The sequence below is a fragment of the Platichthys flesus genome, chromosome 6, assembly GCF_949316205.1.
Source record: "Platichthys flesus chromosome 6, fPlaFle2.1, whole genome shotgun sequence".
NCBI lineage: Eukaryota > Metazoa > Chordata > Actinopteri > Pleuronectiformes > Pleuronectidae > Platichthys > Platichthys flesus.
Genome location: NC_084950.1, coordinates 18,861,014 through 18,883,330, shown reverse-complemented (window position 1 = coordinate 18,883,330; position 22,317 = coordinate 18,861,014). Strand labels below are relative to the sequence as shown.

At 43.7% G+C, this 22,317-nt stretch overlaps 1 protein-coding gene across 1 annotated transcript in view; it reads left to right on the top strand.

Moving 5' to 3' along the window:
* The window catches only part of kcnq1.2 (potassium voltage-gated channel, KQT-like subfamily, member 1.2), a 171,788-nt gene that overhangs the window by 89,023 nt on the left and 60,448 nt on the right, over window positions 1–22,317 (top strand). Inside the window, exons 14-17 of the mRNA XM_062389985.1 lie at window positions 15,063–15,138; window positions 16,210–16,304; window positions 19,925–19,965; window positions 21,380–21,441. Of these exons, the coding sequence (XP_062245969.1) occupies window positions 15,063–15,138; window positions 16,210–16,304; window positions 19,925–19,965; window positions 21,380–21,441 (274 nt within the window). The remainder of the gene's footprint in view (window positions 1–15,062; window positions 15,139–16,209; window positions 16,305–19,924; window positions 19,966–21,379; window positions 21,442–22,317) is intronic.

The following is a 22,317-nucleotide window of genomic DNA, read 5'->3' as shown; positions in this document are numbered from 1 at the left end:
CTGTACATACTTTGATGAAGCTTGATGTCTAGTGGAGCAGGTCACAGATGTTTCTTAGTTGTTGGCTTCTCTGTGATATCGAACTCCTCACGGCCCTCCTCCAAAGGGGAGAGTCCACAGAGCTGCCTCACCAAGTCTGACATGGCAGTGTGTCTGTGCCAATAGTTGGTCAGTGTGTTGTTGTGAATCCTTTAGTATATAGTACTCTGCATGCAATGTGTTTTTTTCCCCCTGAAAAATTGCTAACATGTGTGCGCATGGATTAATAATACCGAACATATGGAAGTACGATTGCGTGAGTGTGCGTGTGTGTGTGTGTGTGTGAGTGTCTGTGTGTGTGTGTGTGCGTGTGCAGAGTTGTCTGGGGATCAGCACACCTGTAGGTGGGTGTTCATTACAGCAGACCTGAGTGATGGCTTGGCCTATGGGAGGCCGTTGTTCATTGTCATCTGCCTTCACTTAATTAGCCCTCACTCACAGGTCAGAGGAGACCGCTGAACACCCCGCACACACACACATGCGTGTTTTTGAGATTTAGCCTTGCACTTCATATGGGGCCAGGGGATACACATGTGTGCACATGTATGCACACACACACGCTCAGAAACACACTGTATCTACACCTCCTTATCACCAAAGCACCTGTGTATCATTTTAAGACGGATCAGACTGGCCCCGTCTGGTCCTTGTTTCATTGATATGTTGAAATTACACCTCACTAGTTGTTCAGAAACAGCAGCGTGGCATCAAATGTCCTGTTTCCACCTCTATCAGGGATTTTCTCTCCAGGAGATTAGCATTTGAGTCATTACGGGAAATGCTGTAAGCAAGCGTCAACTGAGCTCCACTGCAAAAAAACTATCGGCAAAGGATTGTCCACTCTAAACATTTGATACATTCTAGACTTAAAACACTTACATGAAATATGCAGTACAAACATGAGTTGTTGGGACCCAGAGACTGGATATGTGTTGTACATTAAGAGCAAAGTGCTTTTAATCCCTAAAAAACTGCTAATACTTATAACTTTCCCTGTACTCAAAAGATTAGATTGTTGGTATTCTTATATATATATATATACACATAGTGATTCTGCCAAAAACAGAGAAAACGCTTGTTGGTTCATTTTTTACAGTGTAGAATTCTCTGTGGCATGTGTGCTGGAGTTAAGCTGCTTATTAAATGACATCGCTATACTCCACCTCGGGCACGGACCCACTTGGCCTCCGGTGAGTAGGGATGAAAGAGCGCGGAAGCGAAATAGGAGCAGTGGAGGAGAAAATAGAGGGTGTACAGTATTATTTTGTCAGGACAAAATGTGAAGATTGAGAAATAACTTAGTCTATAAGAAAATGAGTGTGGCTCAGGATGTGGTCAAAGTCATATCACCATTCAAACAATGGCCGTATCCCCAAAACTGCAGCTACAGAATTTCACCCAAGCTAGTACAGATGAAATGCTGAATTCATAACCAATTTTATAAATTTGAAAGAAGAACTTTATTTAAACATAACTCTAAAGAAAAGCCACACAAGCTGGGTGTTTCCAATTATGTGTGTGTGTGAGTGTGTGTGTAGAAAATAACCCAAGAACTCATGGATGGAAATTCAGATGATTAATTGGTCAAATGTCAAGAGCAAATAATGATCAGTTCTTTTTCAAGGTGTCTCTGTATCTTAGAAACTTATAAACATGAACAAAAGATTGTTTAGGAAAAATGATCAATGATCATATGGTAGAAACCATGTCATCATGATGTCATTGTGAAAATGACATCATACAGTGTAGTTATGCTGTAACTTACAGTACCAGGGGATTCTACATCTTATGTAGATTAACCAATTATTCTTCATCATGTGGTGTCATGACGATGTCATTATTACCATTTAAAAAACCTAGCATTGCCTGATTGGGGTTTACACAGTAAATTGATTGTATCACGCTGACTTCCTCGGCACTGGCAGCCGGAGGAAAGTCGAGGTTTCAGGGGGAGTAGCGGGTGCTCCCAGCTAATAACATTCCATTTAGTGGAGTCAGTAGTATTTATGCTCTTTGCTCCTTAACTTACACCCGTCCACTCCCTTCCACTCCGCTCACATGTGTTCTGGCATCGCTCCGGGTCTGGGGGTGGTGGAGGACGGGGAGGAGGAAGAGAAGGAGGAGCGGCCGGGTGTGTGGAGCAGGCGGACCCCTCTAGCTCCTCATCGCTTCCCTCTTTCGGACCTGTCAGGCAGCCGGCCAGGGAGTAATGTGGAAATGTGGCTGGCTGGCGTCGACTTGATTAAGTCTGTGCACGTGTCTCTGCAGAGAGGAGACCCCGGGCTTAATCACCCCTAGCCCTGACACTCTCCTCCTCCTCCTCCTCCTCCTCCTCCTCCTCCTCCTCCTCCGCCTCTGCTCTTTCTCTCTCACTCACTTTTTTTCTCCATATCTCTTTTTCTACTCCTTTTCCTCTGTCCTCTCCCTCTCACTCCTCGCAAAGCAGAAGGCAGGATTTTTTTTTTCTCCCCCCCGCCCTCTTTTTTTTGTGCTGATTTTCGTTTTTCATTGCTTTTTTTTTTCTGCCCTGCCCTCCGTGCTCCCTGTGTGTAACTGACTTTTCTTTTGTTTGCGCAGGCCCTTCTTTCACTCGCTTTATCTCGTACTCTTTCTCCCACTGCCCTTTCTCTCGATCTTTCCCTTTTCTTGCACCACTCACCCCCCCCCCCAACTCCTTTTCTTTCCCTCTTGTTGTTTCTATGTGCTGTGTGTTCGAGGCCGTCTTTGTGTGAGCATGTGTATCCTTATCTGCGAGAGGAGCGTTGAATACACATGCGCTTTTGTTTGTGTTGTGTGTGAGGTTGTGTTTCCCATAGTGCAGTATAGTGGGCACCATGCAGCGGTGGACAAGTGGCGCTCTCGACACCTCCTGCACAGAGAGGATTTCTTCCATGAGATATCCTCCCTCCTGGACTGGCTCCAGGCCAGCTGTAGCATATGCAACCCTTTACTTCAACATCCAGTCACATGTTGGTCATACTGAGCTTTTACCTTCGCCTGTGAGCTTGTGGTTCAGGTTGAGACAAGTTAATGATTAAAATATTCATAGATCTGCCGTCTTTATGATAATACTGAGCACAACGATTATGTTTCTATGCTATTCAAACATACAGAAGTGAAGCAGCAGCATTGAAGGCCCCAGGATTACAAGTCATGTTAGGTTCATGCATGTTAAATATTACCTTTTACCATCAGAAATCCTCTTATCACTGTGCCACGACAAAATGTCTGTAAATGCTGCAGGGACAGAGGTCTCATTACTATAGTGAAGATCCCAGCAGAGTCAAATCAGAGCTGTAACAAACTTACAATAATTTGATTTGGCAAAAACTGCTGATTGGATTTCCACAAAACTGAAAGGAAGGATGAGAAATACACCAAGAACAAGTTTTCCCTCTTTTTTTAACAATGTAAGATATGGGACATTATTAGATTTCCAAGGGAATATATCATGGAGCTTGATGGTGTAAAAGTTCTGGATTTATATAAAGCTTTTCTAGTCTTGATGACCACACATTCATACAGTGCTTCGATGGGCGTCACTTTCTATGAGGGGCAATTCGGGGATTCAGTATCTTGGTCTAGGAAACTGGTGACAGGTGGTGACGACTGATGTTGAAAAGATTCAGGCATATTTAGGGCATCTATGAGTGTTTGCAACTTGATGCAGCTTGATTGAATTTAAGGGGGCTGTTATGGCCCTGGCAGTGGTACTTTTGTGCCATTTTAGCTTTTTAGCCACTCAGAGATATGCTCGTTGCATATTGTCAAGACGGCCTTTCGCGTGCTCACATACACTTCAGTGTCAGTGCACACATTTAAACACACACAGATCCTGATGCCTTCAGGGCCGGCACCTACCTGGAGTCAGCAGGGCTAATGTTAAAACATTCTCATCAGCAGCAGCAGCAGCAGCAGCAGCAAACAGATGCAGGGCCTTTGCTCCATCCATCACATGCTGTCGTTATCCCAGTGTGCTAAATGATTCTATTAGCGCGTCACGCTGGCCCCTCAAAGCTCCCACTGTTCCCACCTCCACAATGTGGCTCCAGCGATCCAGCCCATGCGTTGATAATTTGCCTTGAAAAATTGGCCGAGGACAAGCATCCAATTATGGCTTTGCCCCCCCCCAGCCCCCGTTCCCATCGCCTTGTTTCAGATAACCGCTCTCATAACCGTTCTCTTTGAAAACAGGATGAATCCCGCTCTCCATCTTCTCCTCTTTCTTATGTTTCCTTTATTCAGGCAGTTTTTTTCTTCCCCATCCCCTCGTAGCCTCTAAGTGTTTTTTTTTTTCTGTTTGATGTAAACATTGCTGACACGGCCACTCAGAGTTATATCACTCCGAGGTTAGATGGAGCATGTTGACAGATATCAGCTGTATCTCGACTTTAGTTTAGTATTATGACAAATAAATGCCTCTGAACTTCAGCCTGTCATTTACTGCTCTGGGCCGCGAGCCAGCGTGTCTGTTTTTCCTGTCTGTCAGCGTGGAGCAGTGTTGGAAGTCATTTTTCATCATTTTCATTACCCTGGCTCGCAGACTGTATCATGTCATTAGGTCAGTGTTGTTAAATCCTGGTAGTATTACATCAATTTCAGTAAATTGTGCGTGATTCTCCATCTCTGTGTCATGTTTGTGAGCTGACGTCCTCTCTCAACAGTGTGAATATTATCCTAAATCTATAAGGCTGTTTGACATAATATTGCTCTAATTATTGCAATGCAACATATATATTATTTGGCGTTTTGTTTGAGTTTGGTGATTATTTGTATCTCCTGGAGCAATAAATCAGACGTTCAGTTCACTGTGTTCTGTTATGAAGGCTGGCAGCCGCTCCTGGTTTCAACATTGTCCCAAATGTTCTGGCTATTGTTTGTTGTCCCACTCAAATTAGATTTCAAGATCGGCAGATCTGGCCGCTCACTGTTGTGTAACTTGGATATAATAACAGAAAATGATTTGAGGCCACCCTGGAACTGTGTTCAAACATTCAACGCTCAGTGTATCAGTGAAAGGTTTCGACAACAAATGCATCAAGTTTTTAAGTTCATGTCAAAGGCGGTGATAGAAATGACGCGGCCAGGATTTACTGCTCAATAACATTTTATACATCAGTACGGCCGTGGGGACTCAATATTCAGATGTTGTTGAGACAGTTGAGCAGTACCACTCACAACACAGTGCTCAACCAAAAGTTGATCATTTTCGGAGGAGCTTAAGGGCAACGATGCAGGCCCGTAATTCCCCCTGACGCACGCCCCTCTTGCATCTCACCTTACCGGAGAACGTTAGGAGGGTCAATTTGACCAATCATAGACCCCGCTGCACCCACCGAGCCCTCTTATCCTCTTTCAACTCCTCCTGGGCCTGTGAACTCTCAGTGTGCAGTCATCCGATCCCACTATAGGAGCGAGCAAGAGGCAGTTTCTGAACTTGGACTGCGTACACACTCGGAGCGGTGGGATCATAGCTCGTAGTCAGCCTTTCAAATGGAACAGTGTCGCCCGCTCCCTTCCTTTGCTCTCAATGCACTGAAACATACAGAGGAATCGATACGGGCCTGTCATTTGTTCCAGTCACACGACACCAAACTGAGCTCAGCTTTTCCTGCTGAAAACCCAGAATTGACCCTTGCCTGTTTGACCGCTTAAGGTTAAAGGATAATTCTGGTTATTACAGTGGGATGTAGTTTCCATAAATGTGGGTTTTATGGATTGTGCTAACTTTGCATTCTCCACCTCTGTCGTATAGATTCAGGGAAAGAGCGGCTCATGCAGAATAGCCTGCTTGAGTTTGAACACACTCGGGCTGCATTGTTTTCTAGACGAGCAAAGTGTGAGACGTTTGGAAATGAAGACGCAATCCACTGCAGTTGCTGATCGGCTCAACAGTTTCACCTCATTGTTGTTCCATGAAAAAATAAATCCCTTATCTTACTTTTCACCATTGTTGTGTCTGACTTGCAGTATTTGGCTACAGAGAAACATTGCGGGTTCCTGTTTACACACGCACATACCAATGTGTATGTGTGTGTTTGCATATCCTTCAATCACTTGGGGAGGCAAAATAAAAGCGCCTAGCATAATAATGTTGATTTCTTGCAGCTACACTTCTAGATGTACTATCATCTATAAGACACATCCAGGTCTATAATGAACATTTCACAACTTGAGTGTAAAAGACATGCCATGAAATGACTAAATGTTGGGTGCAGAGAGAGTGTGAGTCTTCCTGTGTCAACCTGTGTGTGGTGTAATTATGGTCCAGGCAGGGACAGACGTGGAGACAGAGGCAGTGTGTTAATTGTACAGTAGACCAGGGGAAAGAAACTATTAAAGGAGGTCTGCCAAGACATTCTCAGCCTCAACTGCTGCCATAAATCCCTCCTCCTCCTCACTACAACTTACTTACTACACTTACTACTGTCACCACCACCACTCCCTCCATGACGGCCTTCTATTCTCTCTAGGAAACTTCTACCTTCTCTTCTCTTCCCTATGTCAGTTTCAGCACATTATAAACTTTGCATGCTGATCATCCTCGCCTTCCTCCCTCAAACTAGAATTGCCTAATTCGTACCTTCCACTAATGGCTCTTACGAAAACCAGTAAACACATTGCGATGGAAAAAGAGGAGTATGAACTTCCTTAGGCTGGAGATCTACATGCTTTAATCTATGTGTGCAACATGGCTGCATCGCATATTCTGCTTTTTATGGTGCGTCACTTATCCCTGTCCTCGGGAACCCTACGTGTCTGCAAGATGCAATATGTACATGAACAATAGGGGCAGTGTAGAGGCAGATACTTGTCAAAGTCAAAGACATTGTTTAAAAGCCACACACCTTTCTGCCATGATTTCAGAAACATCCCAAGCCAACTTTCTTCAGCGTCGCCTTGTTCCTAATTTTCAGATCACGAATCAGGAAGTTTAACATTCTCAGTTCTGAGGTGTGGCCTCTACTGGAACACTCCTCTAACATGTGTACTACTTGTGTGGTATGTTAGCTAATATACGAAAAATTACGCAAATATGTGACTAAAGTTATTTCTACGGCCTAAGGCTATTGATAAAGGTGCTACTTTGCTTAATTTAGTTCTAATGAACAATGCTGCCTGTACACATTTTTCTTCTGCTCAACTGCTTCTTTCTTACTTTCGTTCACACACAAACAAACTCACATCAAATGCTATTCTGTCATTAGGGAGGCCAGCCAGGCCTCCCATAACTGAAAGCAGGAACAAAAAGGCTGACCACTGTAGAAAGACCTAATTAAACAGCAGTCTTTAAGGTCAGCCAGCCCCCCCACTGTAGCCTCAACCACACATGAATGAAAGAATAATGCTCTTTTGAAAAGTAGCAAAGTTTTATAATCTGAACCCATTGGCTTATGAAAGGGAAGCCCCTTAGCTAAGAAGGCCCACAGGTCACCCTCCACCTCTTCCTTTCTCTCTCTCTCTCTCTCTCTCTCTCTCTCTCTCTCTCTCTCTCTCTCATGTTCTTTTTCCCCCTGTTCCCTCTTCTCCTCCACTTCTTCTTTGTCCTCCTGCTGCGTCCAGAGCCAGGGTTAAGCCAGGCTGAACCTGAGCAGGTCTGTGACCGCCACCTCCATCCGGCTCTTGCTCCCCCAAGGGCGAGGTTGTGCTAATGGTCCCCGAACATACACAGACACACAAAAACACACGTGAACAGCCAGCTGTGTTGGCATGATCAACCACTGGGCTCATGTGCTTGGATGATCAGAGAGCTATGAAAGAGAAAAACAGCCAATTTATTCCAAAAATGGTGGCTCTAGTGGGACTAAGAGCAGAGACGAGGGGGGTCGGGCTCGGTTGCTCGGGACCCTGAGTGACAGGGGTTATCCCAGAAAAAAGTTTCAAGGGTCTAGAGTCCCCCCCCCCCCCCGACCTCACCTCGCCACCCTCTACCCTAGCACCTCCCCACCCCACCCAGGAGCGGGGACCCCCTGACTGGCAGCAATAAATAGATTCTTTCTCTAACATGCCTAATCCTGCTAAACAGCAACAAATCCTATTAGGCCATGAATTATAAATCCTTCTTTGCCACCTCACCCTCTCCTCCCCCACCAGAGAAACCCAATCGCCCTCTTGTCTTCATAAAGTGCACGCGCAAACCCACACTCACTAGATCTCAAGAATGTGTGCTCCTCACACGAAGGGAATGGGATTTTGTTTGATTTTCATGCGCGAATATGTACGTCTATGTATATGAGCATTTTTTGCTTTGTTTCAAAAATGAATGCTGGTGCATGAGGATTTGTGTGTGCTGTTCTTGGCGAGGCTCACTGCTCCCCACTCTTCATCCTGGACCGAGTAGAGTCAGACAACCTTTAAAAATATGTAAAAATACATGTGCAAGCAGAGTGAGATGAGTGAAAATGAGGCATATGGAATTCTCCCAATAAGTGTCAGTCTGCCTTTACACATTTGCATACTATGCACAAGAGTTTTTTCCTTTGTACTGGTTTTTGTGTGATGTTTAATGTGTTGATTATGACATGTTGGTTTTCGATGTTAAATAACCAAGATGTAAGCTCCTCTCGCAATGAGAGGTGGGGTTACCCGCGCTTTAAAAAACAAAGCATACCCACTGATTTTATGGGAGGGAGGTGGCCTATTACAACGTGCACAGAAACAATGGCTGCAGATGGTTCGGTGTGTCATACTGTATGCTGCCCTTAAATCCCCACAGTAATGATGCACATTTCCCAGATACACAAAGTGTTGCTAGAGAGAAAAGGTCTAAATGTAGCTTGTTTCTCTTACTCATTTCTGCAAATTACAGCAAGAAGTGGGTGTGGAAGCTTCGGAAAGTAACACATACGCCCCACGTATTAAGGAAATAGGACAGTTGACCTGATTTGGGTCTTTAGAAAAAGCTGCCGAAACCTTTAAATGTGGAGTAAAGTGGTCGCCTGACTGACTGTCCATCCCCGGGGTAATGCTGTGACTTTAGTGACTCACCATAGGTTAACTTGGAGACTAGAGGTGGGTCTGGCACCAAAGAGGGGGTCATTAACCCTGAATCTATGTGAGTCTCTAATTAAGCTCACTTTGAAGAAGCCGCGGTCTCTCTTTAAGCTACACCTGAGGCCTCAAACACTAACCTATAACCCTGAATTAGACTTGCCACATCTACAAGGCAGCTATTGTCCACACCTCTTTTTATTCCCTCTTTTATATCCGTAATTTTTACTGTGAGAACAAAACTGTATTTTACATTAGAACCCATGGGAACTAGTATCCTTGAACCAACTAAACTTTTTTTCTGCATTTTACAGATTGCAATCTTAGCTCCTTGTGGTATTCACACCCCAGTAAAAGGCGTTTTTTCCCACGGCGGCACTTTTTCATTTTCTCGCCTATCTAACTGGAAACCTCGTCGCCCCCAGATCGCTTAGTTAATTTGGCAGTTAGAGTTGTGTCAGGAGGAGTTCACCAGTCATTAGTGCACTTTGTGAAAAGGGCTCTCCTCTCCAATCTTCTCCCTGCGCGCTGGGAAAAAAAAAGCTGTGGCTGTCTGTTCTCCTCGAATAATGACATGTTGTGAGAGTTGGCGTCATTAACATTAAACACGGGCGGACTTTTCTGAGGTCACCGGGATGTCAACCATGTCTAGAGAGGAGATATTTGACATTGGTGGGATATTCACACGAGTGTCCTCACAGATACCTTTTAGATTTACTGTAAGTGCTGATTGTGTATGTGTGTGTGTGTGTCCATGAGATCAAGGGCACAAGAACTAAAATGGTACTAAGTTTAAATCATTGTTTTACCAACCCTGAACAATCCCTATCTGCACAGGAATCGTTGATATATCGTCCGACTTATGAGCCTGATTTTGAAACTTAAGTTGAGTGAATAATCCAGTGCAAAATCGACACAATTGTTGAAAAATATCTTGCGTTGTAATGTCATAAAATGTTATTTAAAAAAAACTGTAAGTGCCACTTAATCTGCATCTCCACTGATATCTAATGGGTTCTTCTAAAGCCCATGCCCTATACCTCCACCTCGTTTGGTGAAAATCAGTTCAGTCGTTTCTGCATGATTCAACAAACACAGTTGAAAACATGCGCTAAGACGAACTCTACAATAAGTTACCACAAAGTTCAAATCATTGGCTTATTGACCGTGGGTTCGTCTCTTTTCAAAACAGTTTTTCAAATCGAGAGAAACAGATAAAAACAGATGTGTGCTAAGAGTTTGTCTACATGTGCCTTACTCCTGTCTCTATATACATATTATGGCCCTCTTTCACAGTATACAGTCGTTTAACTCTGTGTCTCCAGGAGGAGACGGTCACTCAGTGAATTCAAAGTGTCTTGGGGCGTTGCTCTCTTGTTCTGCCCCCCCCCTCTACGGCCACACACATCAAACATGGCGTGTTCTCTCTGTTCTCTCTTTGTCATCAGCTCTTAATGGACGCCGGGCTTTGATGTGGTTTGGATGCTGCTTTTGTCTCCAGCATGTCTCGATCAGCGCCTATTGATCTGGTCATGGGGGGGAGGGGGGGGGGGGCATAAAAGTAACTGGAGCAGAGACACAAGGAGATGGGAAACTGTTGCGTCAGAAACTATATTTAAGCAGCTGCATGATGCTCCCTGTCGTAAAAGTTAAAACCTTTTTTTAGATTCATAATTCTGAAATATTTGTAAACATATTTAACAATACTAGACATTGCAATAATGTAATGCAAGGGAGTGCTAACATGGAAGAGGGAAAGACAGTAAGAGCTGTTTATTTGGATCAATGTTAACAAGTACCATTCCAACATGTACGCTCATCAGCACACCCACTCGCTCACATGCCGCCCCTCTTGATATATTTAGAAGCATATGTGGAGTTCAACGCATGTCAGCTGAGCTCCAGGTTATGTCATCTTATAACTGACCCAACAGTGGTTGTGATGGACATTTTCATTATTCCCCAATGGAAACAGAACAAACAAAAAAATGTAAGATTCTTTCTTTATTTCAGGCCCTCTTCATTTTATGTCTTTTTTCCCTAAAGACATTTTCAGACGTATACCACAGTCTGAGACCAAGTTTGTTCTTCTTTCGTGCAAACCACTGCAACAGCTGGTTGAATATCTCATTAGAAAACCCCTCCAAAGTGACAGGTCCACATTGGGGGAATTTCTTCCATTAGAAACTTCAATGAAGCCCATTCATTTGAAATCCTCCCTGAATGGGGAAACTTGTCCGTTACGGTACAAGCGTCTCAGCAGAGCACCCTTATAATTCTTACCACGACACCCTCTGGCACGCCATCACTTTCAGATCAAACATGCCTGAAAGAATGTAGTCATCTTATCCCTCCGAGATATGATAAAGGAATGTCTGTTTTTGCGGAGAACAGAAGACGAGCACATCTCTTTGATGGACCAGTCACTAGTCTTAAAGCTTATCTCACACACACACACACACACAGGCCAGCTGTCTTGCTGGGTCCCGAACACAGCACATTGATGTCTGCAGCGGCTTTCTCCCGACTGACTCCAAGGTTATTGCTGGGCACCATGGAAGCACAGGATATTTGACAGTCCCCTTGCCAAAGAAAGAGCAGAGGGGGGAGGGGGGGGGGGGTGAATGAGGGCAAGTTGCCATTGACAACTCTGAGATCTCCAATGTGGCCATCTGAAAATGAAAAAAAAAAAAAAAAAAAAACGGAAACGTTATTAAGAGAGAAGTGTCCAGGGGGAGACCATGGGGCTCAATCTGTCACAGCTTTTCAAGTAGGGGGGGCCAAGGTCAGTTCACGGCTCCATCAACAATAGCGTGCATATAACTTCTATACTGTTGAGCTGGAAGTTGGGGTTTAATCCAGAGCGGAATGAAAAGAAATACACACAGCCAACCTCCACTGCAGAGAATGAATCATATGGCGCGGGACAATGGAAAAGAATACTGTCATGCGTGAGATCTGAGCTATGCTGACTCACACGAGGACTGCGCAGATGAAACGTAAACACAAAGAGCAGAGAAGACAGAGGAGGATGAAGGCAGAGGGTAATGAGTAAGAAGAGTCGGAGCGAGTCAAGTGTTTGAGGGGCGGCGTCAGCGGAGAGATGTGGGAATCACATTCCTTCACCGTCTGTGTGCCAAATGTGTAGGGGGTGTGTATGTGGAGGGGTTGACAGGGACAAAAATCCCTCATCTACGATAGAGAGCGAGGAGGCGGTGGTGGAGGTGGTTTGACTTCTTTCCACCCAAAACAGGGCCTCACACTCTTTATGTCTTGCATTGTTTGTGTGCATTTCCTCCTGTAGCTCGGGCAGGCCAAGCATGGAGGGCAGCAAAAAAAAGAGACAGCCGCCCTTTGATGTCCAGGTTTTATGGTCCCATGTCATTGCCTTGTCTGCTAAGTCCTTTTGTTGTTCCCCGGCCCTAATTAAGACCTCAGAGCGACTTGTTGACTCCACAAAGACCCTTGTTTGGGGATGGGGGAGGGCGGCGTATGTGTTTTCTGTCTGTCAAGGGTGTGTGTGTGTGTGTGTGTGTGTGGGTGTGTGTGTGTGTGTGTGCATGTGGGTGTGTCTGCTTTGACTGGGACATGGCTCGAGAGACGTGCTCAAAAACAACACATGCGTTTCCCCCCCTTGCGTCCAAAAGTGTGAGCGCTGACGTGCGAATGGAGGCATTCGTGTTTTTTGTTTGCTAGCCGTTTTAAGTGGAGAAGAACTTATCTGTGGCTGCAGTCACGCACATGCAAACACACAGAGGATTCAGAAACGGCATTTGAGCATGTTATTGTGCACAGTGTAGTATTATATGCTCCAGACAAGTGTGTGTAAAAGTGGGCGCCTGGAGTCCCAACAATCATTTCTCTACTTATAGTGAACACGTGATCGTTTTCCCTCCGAGTATTTGTTTCCATATTTTCTTTGTTTCTGTCATTCTAGGCTGCGTTCTACAGGGGCTGATAAGACAACACACGCAAATAGAAGAAAACATGTTTAAATTGAGTAAACAACTTCGTCAATTTGAAGACACATTCACTCCAAAAAGGCACAAACACATGCAAATACAGAAACACGCTGCAAATGGCAAAAACGACACCGGACATGTTTCCAGGGTACCCAAAAAAAGTGATGCACCGGGCTGTAGTTCAGTGTTTTGGGAAGTTATAGAAGTCAGACTTGTGTGTGGAGTGGCACACACACACACACACACACCATCTCATGACACACCAGCTAACTTTGATGTCTTTGATTGTTGTCACCTGTCTCTGAGTCATGCAGTACGTGAAATAAAGGATAGACAGAGAAATGGGCACAGACACACCGGGAGCAAAGAAAAGCGAGCAGAGTGTTGCAGGACGACAGGCGAGAACGCTGAGTGTGCACTTATGAAACAGGGATTTGATCAACATTAATGAGGAGCATTCACAGTATGAGCCGTGGCCAAAACCCTGTTCTCAGTTGTCTGACAATAATTACTGAAATGGAGGACAGACAGAGAAACAGGCAGAGGAACAGGGAGCAAAACAAAAGAGGAGAAACTGTTTTTTACTTTCGGGGCTATTTTCACTATGTACTTGTATTGCTTTTATATTATTCAGATTACTGCAGCCTCACCATGCTGAAATGAACATTGTTAATTGGACTAGTAGTTGGTAGAATGAAAGGGAGGGGTGAAAGCTGATGTGTTGGACTATATACTGTCCTGGGACATTAAACATTAAACCAGGTTCACTGGCTGCTGAAGTTGAAAAAACCTATCGCAGGTTATCACAATTTGTTGCACAGTCTTTAGTGTGTCCATGTGTGTGTCTAGGTCTGCACTCAGTATTTGTGTATTTTTCAACCAGTGGAAACCAGTCACTCAACAAAATTTCCCCTCTGTGTTTTCTCATGATCGATTTCCACTCGTAGCGTGTACATCATCCCAACATGCTGCTGTCACACACTGCACACCCAAGGTCATGTTACGGCAATTTCCTACAAATAAACCGAATGAGTGCCTCTCTGAAAAAAACAACACGAGTGCACGCCACACAACCACCACGATTTGCAAGTACGAGTCTGTGTGTGTGTGTGTTGTTTGCATCCAGCGGTTTCTGTTTCAGTGTTTAGCTCAATACCAGTGGGTTTTGCTTTGTGTTGACACAGATGTGCTGCTTTCAATCGGGGGCGGGGGGGGGGAGACATGTGTTGTTGGGCTCGTCTTGATGAGTCTGGTTGTCATCTTTTTTTTTTTTAGTCTGCACCAGTTTTCATATTCAGAGTTGTGAGCGTTGAGGCTGGAACAATCAGGCTCAGGCGATAATCTGGGATGATGCACATTGTTAAAGGTTAAATGCGTAGTTTCATGAACTGCATGAATGCAAAACTGTCAACCCAGAGACTATAGAGCTGTAGTCGATCAACCAGAGCAGCTTAAAGTGGCAACTGTGAAGTCTTCATCTGTAAAACATCATGTGCTTTTTCTGTGAACGGAGCAAAGTCTAAAAATGTACTGCAAACTTCACTATTTCTAAAAGAGCCACCAAATCCTGGTTAACTGAGCAACAAACTTGCACACATACATAATCTGTAATGTTATAATTTGCTCTTTATTTATTTTTAATGAAAATCTCTCCGGGAGACGGCCTTGCAAATTTAGCGTCGGCTAGAAACACAATGATGTTTGCCTTCTTAGACGATTGTTGTCAGTTTGTCTATCGCTGTTTTTTTTCAGACATGAACTCCTCAAAACGTCCGCAGAATTGTGTCTGGACCTTCTGCAGAGTTTGCCTTTCACACGTGGGCAGCGCAGCAGGAGGTTCTCCGCTCAGATGCATTCACAAACACAGAAAACTGCTGAACATTCTGGTGAGGGGTGACTCGGCAGGCAGAGTCAGTCCTGCAGTTCAGTCCATGTCTGAAAGCATTAGATACTCGCACTGGACAGCTGTTCTTAGTTTATACATGTAAAGTGAATCTGTCCCTAACAAACCATAAACTATTGCATCAAAAAACATGTGTAGCTTTAACCGTTCTCCCTTTTCTATCGCAGGTTGTCCCATGCCCAGAGGTCAGCAGTCAAAGTCCTCCGCAGGATGCAGTACTTTGTGGCCAGGAGGAAATTTCAGGTAAGAGAAAGAAAATCAAGAGGAGGAGAAAGGAACACAACAGAGAAGAGAGCAAGGGAGGAGTAAACACAGAGCTACAGAGAGTGAGCGAAGTGTGTTGTTTGTATGTGTGTGTGTGTGTGTGTGTGTGTGTGTGTGTGTGTTTGTGTGTGTGTGTGTGTGTATGTGTGCGTGTGTGGTTGTGTGTGGTTACAGGAAGAGGAGGGGGAAGGCCCCCAAGGCATTTATCAGCTGCGGCGGCGCTGCTGTGCATGTGTACGTGTGTACGTGCGTGTTTGTGTGTAAATGCCTGGAACTTGCACCTGCATGTCTTCTTTGTGCTCGCTTCAGTTCGGGCGTAGTATCAGGGGAAATCTTCTAACCTGTCTCTGGGGCTACAGTAGGAATTAATTTACTGTACTGCACAAGCACACACACACACACACACAGCAGAAGCTGCACATGCACACACAGCGGGACGTGGCCTCATGTAGCACTGGAGTCAGCAGAAATGTGCAAACTGTTTTGTGCAGTGAAATAAAGGAACGAGTGAAAGAAAAACAATGACCGTGTTTGAGACATCGTTTTCATACTGCATGTTATTGCAGAGTGGTTCCTGTATATTCATACCGTCTCCAAGAATTCTGTATGTTTTCAATTACAGCCTAAGTGATGTCAGCTGCAGGGGCTATACTGTGTGTGTACCAGGGATACCCTAAAGAGTTCACTGGGTTCTTTCTGATGTTGCTTGTATCTGTGTCGCACTAAACAAAGCTGTGAAAGGAGCTTAATACGATTGCTTTCTACATTGGCTGGCACTTGTTGACGTTCACACACGCACGTAGACGCACACACAAACACAACCTAATGAGTTAGCGACGCCACGCACGCATGCACACACACACACACACACACACAATGAGTTAACAATGAACCCTTTGAACCCGGGGGGGGTTGGGGATGTTTTTAGGGACCAAGCAGCAGAGGCTGTGGTTGACAATGGCTTTTGTGTCCCTGTGTGTTTGTGTGTGTGTGTTTGTGTGTGTGTGTGTGTGTGTGTGTGTGCGTGTGTTCACGCTCATGGATCCGCAGCAAGCCCGGAAACCCTACGATGTGCGGGACGTGATGGAGCAGTACTCCCAGGGTCACCTCAACATGATGGTCCGCATCAAGGAGCTACAGAGAAGGTGGCGTGTGTGATGTTTGATTTTTCTTTCTTGTCTTGTTGTCCCTAGCTTGTGTCATTTGTTTCAAACCTTCATTGTTCCATTTGGCACCATAATTTTTAAAACCATTACATATACTTACAAGAAGAAGGAAGAAGTGAGAATGACAAATATATACTTCCATTTTCTAAAAAATTGAGTTGTCTTGCCCCTTAAGTGTAAGAACAGGTCTGGAGTTCTGAAAAGTGCCGCGGACCAAATGATCCTGACCCAAATAAGTGTTGGTCAAACCAACACATGGTCCACTTACTTCGCAGGGCAAACACCCTTTTTTTGGGATAGTGCAGACTTTGTCCAATTGCCCAAAGTTAAGACAACATAAACAATAGAAGAAGAAGCTGAAGAGAAGCAAAAGTTAGCAATCACATTGCAAAAAACGCATGAAACGGCCAAGAAGTTCAATCAAACGGGAAAACGACTTCCCTTTATATCAGGGGTGGATGCAGGAGTGGTGCCAGGGGGGCAGTGGCCCCAGGTGAATTCTGATGTCCTTGTCTGGTCAGCAGTTTTTTTAATGAACTCATCACTTAGTAACAATACCAATTTGTTAAGAATACAAGTTTTTTGACGTTCACAATGTTCTTGAACAAGGAACAACTTTCAAAACATGTTCAATGATGTGTGGCTTTGCTCTGGGCCATGAAGCTAACAAACAACGGATGACTCAAATGTGCACCTTACACATAATTGTCCCCTCTGAGTAACTTGTGGTCATATATGTCCCCGGATTTAAACAAACGTAGATCGGCCATTGTGTCTGACAGAAAACTGCTGCGTGACAGGTGCACGCCCATCTAGAAACCAATTAATGTCAACTTACCGAGGGGAATTTTGTTTTGCTGCGAGGCAAAAGAACAAAAACAGGAACAGGAACAGGAAGCACAGGCACACAGGCTGTGGCACAAGAGGATCTCGAGGACACTGTAAGATGTCTCGAGCCTTAGCTGAAGCTCTCTTTCCGAAGGCGAGAGACAGGTCAGGTAGCTTAACGCCAATGATCTGACCTGAATGACGTGTTGCAACTTACTCTCGTCCCCGATATACAGAGATTACCAAACTAGTCGATAAAGCCAAAGGTAGGAACAGACTGTACCGTTGAGTTGTAAAGAAGGTGTCACACCAAAACAACTGAGCCTCTGGAGGAAGTGGAGATGTTGCTGCGCTTTTTTTACAAAGAACTTCTGTATTATCATTGAATGTTAGATTATTATCGATAACAATAAACAGGCACTTATAACTCCGCCTTGTTCAAAAACCTCTCTATTGATACTAAGCTGAATGGCTGGATATGATTTTCTTCTCAAATCTATGAGCAAGTCTTTAGTATTTATGACAGAAATAATCCTCCACCTCTGGGCCAGGTGCTGTGTCCTCCCCCTGTAACAGGCTCACTATGACCATGTCATCTGATAACTTCAGGATAAGTCTGCCTGGTTGGGGACTTCTGCAGTCGTCAGTGTACAAGATGTACAAGATGGGTGAAAGGACACAGCCCTGTGGCGGACCAGTGGAGGAGAACAGCATGTCAGACACAGAGCCATTTAGTCGCACACACTGGGATCCGTCCACAGGAAGGCCTAAACTCCGTCCAACAATGCCAGGACACAGGTTCAAATAAGACAACAAATGTGTTTTATCACAGCATCATCAACCCCTTTACTGCTCCTATGAGCAAACTGTAAAGGATCCGATGAATCCTCCACAGCCCTGACCAGCTCGCTCTTGATGAGGTTTTCAAATGCCTTCACACCCAGTGAGGTCAGGGCAACAGGTCTAAAATCACTAAGGCCCTTCGGGGACCTGTTCTTGGCCACAGGCACTTGGTGACCTTTTTCCACAGTGAAAGCACCTTGTGCTGCTCTAAGGAACTCTTGAATATGTAATGGAAAATAATAGATCATTGATCTGCACAGTGTTTAAGTAGATGACCAGAGATATTGTCAGGGCCGGGGCTCTTGTTGGTTTTAGTTTTACAGAGTATGTTCCTGACCTCTTGAACATCAAATTCAAGTTGTGGAGTGTAAGAGTTTTTTTTTTAAATCTCATATGATCAACTTGTTCTTTAAAATCGTTTGAATCTAACTAAAAACAAAAACTATTTAAATTAACAGTAAGATCCTTGTCTGATCTTCAAGTATAGGTTGACACGGCCCACATGACAACAGATGACAAAATTCTTATGTGTGCCCCCTAAATCTTAATGTGCAACCAAAACTAACCAGCTCAGATGTAAACGATGGAGCACAGCCATGAATGGGCCGTGGTCCTCAAATAAACCGATCTGCGTCGTGAAAACAACAGGAAGAGAGAGATGTCTCCATTACAACTGTCTCTTTTCAGCTTGCAGTAATTTTGCCTCACCTAATGGTTTCCGTCAGCTGCACCTTCATCATCCTCCTGTCCGTACTGTTGCTGTGACAGAGCGGAGCCTCGCTGCTCTCTGATTTGTTCCACCTTGTTGGACTTTGTTGAGCTGTAATCAACTCCAGTCCCCGCTAAAGTAAAAGCGTTCGTCCTCTGCTCTAAACCGTTCTGCTTTTTTCTAAAGTGATTTTCTTTTCCAAACCAAACCGCACTCTCCCACACAGGAGGTCCGTTTGATAATAAATTGGGTCAAACTTACGTAAGTGTGTCACCTGGACCTCATAACACCAGAACCTGAACTGAACCCCGGTAATGCACTGTGCACTCGTTAAACCATGTATCAGTATATCAACACACCACTGAAATCATTTGACTGTAAATCCGAAGTAATCGTCTGCAGTAATAATACTGGTAAACCTGTTTCATGAAATCCAACTTGTTGACAGATTGTTTTGTAACCCTAGAAAAGATTTTTACTGGAATCTAAAATTTTGAAAGCAACAGAAAAAAGGAAAAACATCCCAGGGCCGGCCTCATCTGACTCGTCTGAAAACACTGCAATAATGCAGCGACCGCTTTGAATCAAAAGTGTCAGTGGCATGAATAAAAGTTAAATAAAGACATGTGGTGGCTTTGATAAAAATCCACCCTTAATTTATGGTGATGAAAAGAAGAGAATGGCCGCACAGTGCATTGTGAAGTGCCTCCTGCTTCACTGAATTTATGGTTGACTAACGGGCCACATGGGCAATTGGAACCTCTCCTTCTCTCACTGTTCATTTTCAGAGCTTCACATCTCAATGGGAGCATTGCATTAGGGTTAACCCTAACCCTAACCCTAACCCTAACCCTATTCATATATTCACCCATTTAAAACTTGTTTTCTGTCCTAAAGCAATGTGAATTCTATTAATCTAATGCCATTGTTTTGTTTTTTTTATTTGCACTTTACTAAATTAGTTTTTTTACTGTTCAAGTATTCTGGCCAGTTTATGATAAAAAAGTTTTTCATATACACAAATCACGACTTAATATTACAAGTGTTCTCAATTACAACTTTATTCTCTTAACAACTTTATTATCATAAAACTGTGACTTTATTGTCAAAATCTCTTCTTTCACAACATGGAAGGATAAAGTGCTGGGCTGTGTATGTTTTTTTGTGTGTTTTTTTTAACCTATCCCTGTCTAATATATTTTTTTGTCTCTTCCCCCAGACTGGACGGCACTCTGGGAAAACCAGGAATGTTTCTTCCAGGTAAATCCGCAGCAAACAAAACAGTCTGTATCTGATAGACAGCCGTCACTCCTCACTCCATCTCTGTGTATATAGCTCACACATACACAAACTGAACCAGACTAAATAAGAGAGAGAGAGAGAGAGAGAGAGAGAGAGAGAGAGAGAGAGAGAGAGAGAGAGAGAGAGAGAGAGAGAGAGAGAGAGAGAGAGAGAGAGAGACGTCCCTCATGTGTGTGAATATGTCTCTGATTGGTTGTGGGCATGTTTACCTCCATGTGCTGCTTGTTTCTCTCAGCACAGAATTGCATGTTTTTTTGGAATTCAGAGTGAAAATCAGTTATAGATTATGAGTGAATCATTAGCATCTGCTAAACAAGTATACCAAAGTTATTTTCAATGGGATATTATTTATCAATTTGGTAATATAAAGGAAAAAAATAAAAGAAAATAAATGTATCAGCATTTTAAAGGTTAATGACTTTGCATCAGTAATATATGATTGTGTTGTGTTTAGTAAATAAATGAATACATATTAATAAACGTATGAGTCTTGCTATTACATTGAAATTATTAACAGTCTGGTTTCAGCCCTATGAATTAGCACATGTATTTGTTCAGCACTTTGATCAGGGTTGTGTCCGTGTTGCCACTTTGTAATAGCTAACCTTTTGACACAGTTTTTGTTTCGATAAAAAAAGTCTAAATATCAGAATGATGGCTGTCATCCTCTGGTTAACGACACAACTAACAAGTTAAACCTTTGCAGTATTTTATAGGGTTAAGAATGGAAATGTTACGTGGCTACATAGCAAACTATGTATAGCTACATTCATAAAAATTGCAAGATCTTTGGTTTGTTATTCACGTCTATTCATCTTCCTTCCTGCCCTTTTACCTTTGGTCCAGTTTCCAGATTCTTAGTAAATGCTAATGGTGCCTTGCTGACTCTGGTCACTCAAATGTTTAACTAGTTGTCGAGGGGGACAAGTGAATACATTAAGATAACAGCTCTGGAGACCGTATTCCTGGGCTGTATTTTGTGTACTCTAACAGTTATCAGTGACGTTTAGGAGTTGATGCATTCAGGGTTCAGGGATACTCAGAAGTGGAAGGTCATCTTACTTGAAGTCAGTTTACCCAAAGTTTGATCACTGAAGAGTGGAGGAGAAAGTTTTCTGAAGATCAAGGTCACACATTGCAACTCTTCCTGATATTCATTTATTGTGTTCATTCAGTAAAGAACATTGTAAACTACCACTGTGACAAGTGCCCAGAGAATAAATCTGTATGTCCTTGTGATTATTACCAAAAAATGTATTTGCAAATTCTTGCAACCATGGTTTTATACATAAATATTTGTATTGATGTTTATTGTTTCATGTGTTTATATACAATAGCCTTAATGATTTGTTTCCACTTTTTTTTTATCCAGGAAAAGGGGATGATAAAGAATACCCGACCGTTGGAGCAAGACTGATCAGGCTAGAAGATAAGGTAGGCACCCTCCTGCTGTGTGTGTGTGTGTGTGTGTGTGTGTGTGTGTGTGTGTGTGTGTGTGTGTGTGTGTGTGTGTGTGCGTGCGTGTGTGTTGTAACAGCCATAAAATTTGAATACCACCCTTTCTGTTTATGAGCAGAGGTATGTGTGTGACAACAGGACTGTGTGTGTGTTTGTGTGTGAGTGTGCCGGTTTGTGTCTCTTGTTATCAGATCAGTGCGTGTGGTGGAATCTTTTGATATGACCTTGTTGTGGCTGCGTTCAGCTAAGTTCGTGCCACCATCAGATACATGTACAGGCTCCTGTCTTTTCTCCACCTTATCATCATCATCTACTCATCATCCATGCTGTACTTCAATTTTACTCGTTTTTGTTTTTCTTGACCTATATTTGGGGCGTGGTCATTTTGTCCATTTTCCACGCCAGCCCTCATTATTTCCTGTCGTCCTTGCTTGGTAAGTTGGTTCCAGGTCTTGGACGTTTATGTTTCCATAAGGGAGTATATGAGTACTGGTGCCATTGGGGTGGTTGCAGCAAAAAAATCCTAATGCAGTGAGTTATAGCTAGAAGGCAGCAGCTGTGTTATGAAGCCCAACGTGATGTCAGCATGATGCAGACTCTGGTGCCAGCGTGATGCCAAGTTAGACATTCCCTCAGTGGGCAAGGTTGTACTGGTCGGACTGGTCTAAGAAAGTGTCTGCCTCCCTGTCTGTCTCGATGTCTCTCTGCGTGCAAATCATAGGGTATGAAATGTGTTTGTTAGTTTTGGTGTGTGGCTGCATCTGTTTGTGCGACTGGTCGCATCGTTAGAAAGCGAAATTATGTTTGTGGATTTGGAAAACGTTTGGTTTTATGTGTTTCTGCATTCAAGCA